We start from the raw sequence: 7,953 nt of genomic DNA on the forward strand, positions 1-7,953 counted from the left end.
ACCCTTGAAGGATAGGTTTGAGCACTAGGGGCTTGGCCTTGCAGCTCAGCTTGAGCTCTCTGTCCCTGTTCAAAAGTTTTAATGTAAAATAATGTAATGTCATTATTTCTGATGTACTATCTATCTGATTGATGTTAGGTCATTGAGTGCTTCTTACATCACACTGTCAATCAACTGCATTTGGAGAAAACCATCTATGTCTTGAACCACTACACAGCTACTGTGATCCTCTTTAGGGACAGAACAACAGTCAGGAGGCAGAGTTTGTCAAAGGTAATTTTTTTGGGGGAAAAGTTCAATTTGTTTAGCGAAGGTACAAAGGGTTCAGAGATTGATAATTGTTTAGACGTTTGCTGATGTGTACACGAGTTTGACTGTATGTACATGATGAAGCAAAACCAAAAATAATGTCAATGATAAATGTTTATTAACTGAAGTAATTTCTGTGTTAATATCATATAATGAAAATAATTTTGATGTGTTACAGGTTAACTTTGACAACTACAAAGCCATTGTGTCCTTTGTTAACATTAAAAATATACACTGGAAGTTTCTGGTTAGTTTATTTAACACTTTGTATATTGATGTACATTTCCCATGTTTCTGGTGTTGTGGTGAATATTTGTGGAATAATGTAATTTTTCTTGTGGTTACAGTACATCAATGCAGCAGAAAGCAGTGTGTATTTGGTGGATCCTTCAAGCAACCCTGCAGAACAGGCAGATTCAGAAGCTGCTGCCCAAAAATTTAGTTTATTCAATGTAATCATATACACTGCATTCCATCTATGTAATTATGTATACATTGTAGTATTTTGCACATATATAAAGAAGATTTATATTTTAACATTTCATTGTCACACAGTGAATACTTTCAGATAAGGACTATCCACCACCGTAAGAGAGAGTGGGGAGATATTATGTTCAAAGGAGCTGTTATGCAGCACCCAGTTCAGCAAGATGGAAATAGCTGTGGTGTGATGGTCATTATGGTACAATAACATAGATGTTTAGTTACATGCTTGTATTCTGACAATGATTTTTTGTGCTATCTCCATATTTGGAGAAGAGCTATTTACAATATTTAAATGACTACAGTACACAATATACAGTACATACAGTATTTATATTGTGTACGAGACATGAAAAGATGCAGGAAGAAAGTATGGGATACTTGTTGTTAATAAAATCACTTCAGTGGCAGCACCTAAGTAACAAATAAGATTGCTGCTTTTGCCTGATCACATTTAAAAAACAATAGGCCTGAGTACAGATTTTTTTCAATTGTGTGTAAAAGTATTTAACTATGCATATGTTTTCAAGTCCTTTCGAGTGGAAGAGGAAGTATGGAGAACAAATCAGAAGCGTACAGGACTGTACGTGTCACCTTTAGTGCTGGACCTGTCATTGAAAGTAATTATTAGAAGAGGTTTGACGTGACACTGAAGTACACTCATGTTTTGTGATTTTGACTATTCCTACATCCTATTGTAGTGCTTAGAATTTTTTATTCTAAAGCAAATGTAACAAATTGAAACTGTAACTTATTTTAAACAGAAAAGGAGAGAGAACTTTTCACAGCAGCAGCCACAAATAGCTGATGAAGAAAATATAGAAAATATCATCCAAACACAGGTATATGTATATAAAAAAGTTTATGTAAAAACAGGAAGAAGCATATAGTTTTCTCATGTAATATGATTTAATTCTGTATTTTAAAATGGTTTGCATTCAATATGTACATTATATTCATTCAATATTCAATTTATTCATTTTTTGTAAGGCCACATCTGACTTCACTGAACATCAGCAGGAGGACACAAAGGGAAGTACCACTCAAACCAATGATGCTCCATCACAGGTGATTTTAATCAAAATGAAGTATTGTCATTGCACTAACAGCAGTAATTGTTTCATATCTATTGTAATGTATTATTTTCTTCACCCTCAGCTAGCTGCATTGTGGGGAAAAAATGACACAGAAGTGGTCGCTTCTGTGGTCTCTTCTCAATTTAGAAAGAACTTAATCGTCCGCCACAGTGACCTCCGATCACTTAGGCCTCATAACTGGCTCACAGGCGAAGTATGTAGGGCAAACAGTGCAACAGCATAATCATGAAAATATACTTAAAAATGCACAAATGTAGTGTTAAACAGTCACAGTGACTTGTTATCATCTAAACACATTAATGCAACACCGTGTTGTGCTCATATGCCAATCTTGTAAGTAATTAGGTCTTTGTAAATATGTGTTTTTAAATGCATCCATCAAACTTTAAAGCAAATATAAAAAATATCATGATTTGTCTTGAAACACAATAAGCTATTATCAAATAGATATCATTACTTTGCCTGTGCACCTAACCCTGTACATGGGAAAGATAAACAGACTGTTAAATAAATAAAAAATTCTTGCCACCCTTGAAGGATAGGTTTGAGCACTAGGGGCTTGGCCTTGCAGCTCAGCTTGAGCTCTCTGTCCCTGTTCAAAAGTTTTAATGTAAAATAATGTAATGTCATTATTTCTGATGTACTATCTATCTGATGTTAATGTAAAATGTAATGTCATTATTTCTGATGTACTATCTATCTGATTGATGTTAGGTCATTGAGTGCTTCTTACATCACACTGTCAATCAACTGCATTTGGAGAAAACCATCTATGTCTTGAACCATTACACAGCTACTGTGATCCTCTTTAGGGACAGAACAACAGTCAGGAGGCAGAGTTTGTCAAAGGTAATTTTTGTGGGGTAAAAAAGTTCAATTTGTTTAGCGAAGGTACAAAGGGTTCAGAGATTGATAATTGTTTAGACGTTTGCTGATGTGTACACGAGTTTGACTGTATGTACATGATGAAGCAAAACCAAAAATAATGTCAATGATAAATGTTTATTAACTGAAGTAATTTCTGTGTTAATATCATATAATGAAAATAATTTTGATGTGTTACAGGTTAACTTTGACAACTACAAAGCCATTGTGTCCTTTGTTAACATTGAAAATATACACTGGAAGTTTCTGGTTAGTTTTTATTTAACACTGTATATTGATGTACATTTCCCATGTTTCTGGTGTTGTGGTGAATATTTGTGGAATAATGTAATTTTTCTTGTGGTTACAGTACATCAATGCAGCAGAAAGCAGTGTGTATTTGGTGGATCCTTCAAGCAACCCTGCAGAACAGGCAGATTCAGAAGCTGCTGCCCAAAAATTTAGTTTATTCAATGTAATCATATACACTGCATTCCATCTATGTAATTATGTATACATTGTAGTATTTTGCACATATATAAAGAAGATTTATATTTTAACATTTCATTTGTCACACAGTGAATACTTTCAGATAAGGACTATCCACCACCGTAAGAGAGAGTGGGCAGATATTATGTTCAAAGGAGCTGTTATGCAGCACCCAGTTCAGCAAGATGGAAATAGCTGTGGTGTAATGGTCATTATGGTACAATAACATAGATGTTTAGTTACATGTTTGTATTCTGACAATGATTTTTTTGTGCTATCTCCATATTTGGAGAAGAGCTATTTACAATATTTAAATGACTACAGTACACAATATACAGTACTTACAGTATTTATATTGTGTACCTCACATATTTTCTTTCTGTCTTATTTGTTTGTTTGCTTTTTGTTTATGGAGGCATTTCCTAAATTACCTAACATGGAATTTGGGACTACTACAGAAGAGATGGCACAGGAACGTACAGCTTTGGCACTTGAAATACTTGAAGCTTCAGGTATGTGTTCATTTTATTTTATTTATTTAGTATTTTTTATTTTTTTTACATTTGTATTTGTATTGTCATAAAGTATAAAATGTCAAATTGGTTTTTCATTAGTGTTTGACGCAGAGAACAATTGTTCCATGTGTTCACGACGCGAACCACCAAGTCCGGAGCCTTCCATTACTGGCTGGGTAAGGTGTTATTTTTAATTGCTTTATTTTGTGCTGGTTACTGGATTAAAGTGCTTGCATTTAGTGGCTTTAATAGAAAATAGATATCTGCTACACACCAAGGATATAACTCTTTTCCTTGCACTTGGTCTTTGGTAGCTGTCAAGTTCATATTATCAACTATTGCAGATTGCCAACTACTGTAAATAATAAAAGACAACTTGTAACCATGACAGTAGCATTTTTGGTGAAATAATGTTCAAGTTTGGACATCATGTTAAAAATATATCGATTTTGTCTATACAATCGGTTTGAATGAAAGTTTGGTGTTTTTTTTTTAATAAAGGTGTTGTATTTGTTATTTTTACAGATTCGGTGCGACAGCTGTAACCGGTGGTTTCATGCACTGTGTGTGGAGATGGACACAACACAGCTTGAACATGCACAAAATGCACCCTGGGATTGCTGTTTGTGCAAAGCTTGATCCAGAAATGATTTGGTATTTTCATTTATGTTGTTACTTTTTGATTCTGAAGAGGTGGATTCTGAAATACACTGCTACTTCAATATATATCTTTCATCTGGTTTATGAAGTTGTTAATTAATATTATTCTGTGAAATCTTAAATAATTTAAAGGACTTCCTCGTGTGAAAGTAGTACTAACTAGTCTTCTACCACGCTACAATCCATCATGCTCCCTAAGGTCGCAAAACTCTGGACTTTTGGTAGTACCTAGGATAGCAAAGTCCACTAAAGGAGGTAGAGCTTTTTCGCATTTGGCTCCCAAACTCTGGAATAGCCTTCCTGATAACGTTCGGGGTTCAGACACGCTCTCTCTGTTTAAATCTAGATTAAAGACACATCTCTGTGGCCAAGCATTCAAATAATGCATCTCATAATCTAGTACTGCAGTTATATCTGATCAAATGCACATTATTATTCTTTAGCTTGGGTTAAACAAATCAATTTTGCTTGGTTGGAACAGCAGCTACGCTAATTATGTCCCTATTTGTTTCTCTGTTTTTGCCACAGGATTGACATGTGCAAAGCTTGATCCAGAAATTATTTGGTATTTTCATTTATGTTGTTACTTTTTGATTCTGAAGAGGTGGATTCTGAAATACACTGCTACTTCAATATATATCTTTCATCTGGTTTATGAAGTTGTTAATTAATATTATTCTGTGAAATCTTAAATAATTTAAAGGACTTCCTCATGTGAAAGTTGAATAGCATAGAATTACATGTGTAGAATGTGATCTGTCCTTGGTTGGAGAAAAGCATCCAACATGTTAAAACATACATATACTCTTCTTTGAAAGCTTAGGTCATTACGCCCTCTCATGTACATGACCAATTTACAGTTTACTTTATTTTTCATATTTCAAAATGAAAACTTTTGTCTGAAACGTGTAGTAGAATAAAAGTACTTCATATCTGGATGTTTAGGGAAAGTTCCTGATTAGTGCTTGGGTTTGAACAACTCAGCCTTGAAGAAGTTGCATTTTTCTCTATGTATGTGTGTGTTATTACCTGTCTGCGCAGGACCTGTCTCCTGTCTCCTGCTATTACGAATGGATATATAAATAAACTTGCCTTGCCTGTGAAGTATTAAATCACAGAACTTTTGAACCACAGTTTTTGTCTTTGTTGTCTTTTTTGAATATTACAAATTTTTACAGTCAAACCCAGGGAAAGCTGACACAGACAGAGTCTTGGGCGGGCTGAAGAAGTACGAATAGAAATTTTCATGTTAACTCTGAAGGAATTTGAATAATGCCTGTACAAATGTCAAGGAATGGTCAGTGTTATAATGCATTGTGACAGATTTTGCCATTCATTTTCTGTAAAATTCTACAGTAAAACCCAATGAAAGCTGACACAGACAGAGTCTTGGGCATTCTGAAGAAGTATGAATAGAAATGTTCATGTTAACTCTGAAGAAATTTGAATAATGCCTGTGTAAATGTCAAGAAATAGTCAGTGATATAATGCATTGTGACAGATTTTGCCTTTAATTTTCTCCATAATTCCACAGTAAAACCCAGTGAAAGTTGACACAGACAGAGTCTTGGGCATTCTGAAGAAGTATGAATAGAAATATTCATGTTAACTCTGAAGGAATTGGAATAATGCCTGTAGAAAAAGCAGGAATTGGTCAGTCCTATAATGCATTGTGACAGATTTTGCCTTTAATTTTCTCCATAATTCTACAGTAAAACCCAGTGAAAGTTGACACAGAGACATGGTCGTTCTGAAAAAGAATTTATTGAAATGTTCATGTTAACTCTGAAGGAATTTGAATAATGCCTGTAGAAAAAGCAGGAATTGATCAGTGCTATAATGCATTGTGACAGATTTTGCCATTCATTTTCTCAAAAATTCTACAGTAAAATCTCGTAAAAGTTGACACAGATAGAGACATGGTCGTTCTGAGATTCTGATTGGCTGTCAATGTTTTTATTGTTCATCAGCTGAAAAAAAAATTGTTCTGAAAGAGGTTCCAACGATAATGTTCCTCTGTGTCATTAAATGTTAACTCTTAAATGTTCCTTTCATTCTGTTAAAATTACACACAAAATGCTGCCTATTTCTCTTCATCTTATTCCTTCACTCAGTCGCTCACTTACACATTCTTTTATGCTCTGTTGTAAGGTAGAAACTGAGAGTTTGCATGATGGCCTTTTCTCAGACTCTGAATCTGATGTATACAGATGAACTCAGGAGCCTGCGAGAGTTGCCAGGGAACTTGAGCTTGAAGTATATAATTATAACTGCTTAATTTATATGTTTAAACAACAATAATAATTAAACATGGGGTCAATAAATATTTTCTTTTTTTACAGCTGAAGACCAAAAATGCAAAGAAAATCAGTCACAGCAAGCCGGTCAAACCAGTCCTGATGAATGAGGAATGAACATGGCCTTCTTGTGCACAAACAGAAAAGACAGAGAGCTGAAAAGTTGCACATTTTCATTGGTATGTCTCTATTCAGTGCAGTTATGTGTGGTACAGCATTGACGTTGATCTCTCAAAAGACTCTTCAAGTCAGCAGTTATAATTTTTCACATATACATCTGTTTATAGCTCTTAGAATGAGCAAATCAGCTGTGCCATCATCTTTGGGATTTGGGCAGAAAATGACTGAATATGGTGAGTACTGACACCTGCACCTGTATTCACCAACACCATTTCTCTGCTGCCTGAACCCATCAGGTATCTGCTGTGAAGACTGCATTCGCAAACAGCTCTACTGCGACAGCGCAGATGTTACGGCCCATAAAAGTAAATTTCACAACTGAACAACTGCAAGATAGTTGTGGAGGGATTCTTTTGGCCCATACCTCCAACAACCTTCAACAAGAATCAATGGTAAGTCCAGTGCAACAATGATAAATAAAAATACTATATATTGTTTATTGATTTACCAGACCCCAAATACATGTTTTGTCCCTCCAGGACATCTACACCAGGTGGTGTAATTCATTAAAAATGTCTCTGCCGTAAAGTTCAGTCAAAGTGCTCAGACCAACACAGACGTACCATTGGAAGTGTTTGCCTTTGCAGCTTTTGGTCTTCTCCATAAACGCACAAGATGGTCAAATTCAAATCCCATGACAGCCCTTCCGTTGGTCTTCCCTTTCAGCTGAAATGAAGAGAAACATTTACATGTTGAGACTGTGTGTTAAAAACGATCTGTGACCAAAATATTTGATTAACACATAATATAAGGATGCGTTCATTAAAGCAAATCAGTTATAACTAAATGTCTTCAACATTACCTGTGAAGGGTTGAACCTTTGAAGGACTTGTTCAGCCTCCTTGACAGCTTCTTCAAGATCAGCATTGGGAGCGTCGAGTTGAAGTTCCCTGTTAATTCTAGCAGAGAGAGAGAGAGCGAGAGAGAGAGAGAGACTTTTACAAGAGATGGCTTCTTTAAAGAGCTGCTGGAGTATGTAAAATATTGAACTGTAAAAACACAGTTACTGTGGTAAAACCATGTTACGTGTTGTGGTTATTGTGCGTTATGTGCGTTAGT

The 7,953-nt window shown here is 35.2% G+C and overlaps 1 protein-coding gene and 1 long non-coding RNA gene across 2 annotated transcripts in view; one reads left to right on the plus strand and one right to left on the minus strand.

Annotated features, from left to right (window-relative positions):
- Positions 1 to 3,678: 3,678 nt before the first annotated feature.
- LOC107728079 (lysine-specific demethylase 5B-B-like) lies at positions 3,679 to 4,396 on the plus strand. Its single transcript, XM_016538152.1, has 3 exons — positions 3,679 to 3,754; positions 3,857 to 3,933; positions 4,283 to 4,396. Exons 1-3 carry the CDS (start codon positions 3,679 to 3,681, stop codon positions 4,394 to 4,396), a joined length of 267 nt encoding a protein of 88 aa, XP_016393638.1.
- Positions 4,397 to 7,423: 3,027 nt separating this feature from the next.
- LOC107728080 (uncharacterized) overlaps positions 7,424 to 7,953 on the minus strand; it is a 4,336-nt gene continuing 3,806 nt past the window's right edge. Inside the window, exons 2-3 of the long non-coding RNA XR_001638431.1 lie at positions 7,697 to 7,793; positions 7,424 to 7,560 (exon numbers count right to left, since the gene is read on the minus strand). This is a non-coding gene — a long non-coding RNA (uncharacterized LOC107728080). The remainder of the gene's footprint in view (positions 7,561 to 7,696; positions 7,794 to 7,953) is intronic.

The sequence above is a fragment of the Sinocyclocheilus rhinocerous genome, unplaced genomic scaffold, assembly GCF_001515625.1.
Source record: "Sinocyclocheilus rhinocerous isolate Xijiao unplaced genomic scaffold, SAMN03320098_v1.1 scaffold96, whole genome shotgun sequence".
NCBI classification, from domain to species: Eukaryota; Metazoa; Chordata; class Actinopteri; order Cypriniformes; family Cyprinidae; genus Sinocyclocheilus; species Sinocyclocheilus rhinocerous.

What these genes read in the sequence shown, in the direction of transcription:
- LOC107728079 (XM_016538152.1), top strand. Translation starts at nt 3,679, where the DNA reads ATGGAATTTGGGACTACTACAGAAGAGATGGCACAGGAACGTACAGCT. An exon ending in TGAAATACTTGAAGCTTCAG is followed by an intron (nt 3,755 to 3,856) that starts GTATGTGTTCAT and finishes GTTTTTCATTAG; the next exon opens with TGTTTGACGCAGAGAACAAT. An exon ending in AGCCTTCCATTACTGGCTGG is followed by an intron (nt 3,934 to 4,282) that starts GTAAGGTGTTAT and finishes TTATTTTTACAG; the next exon opens with ATTCGGTGCGACAGCTGTAA.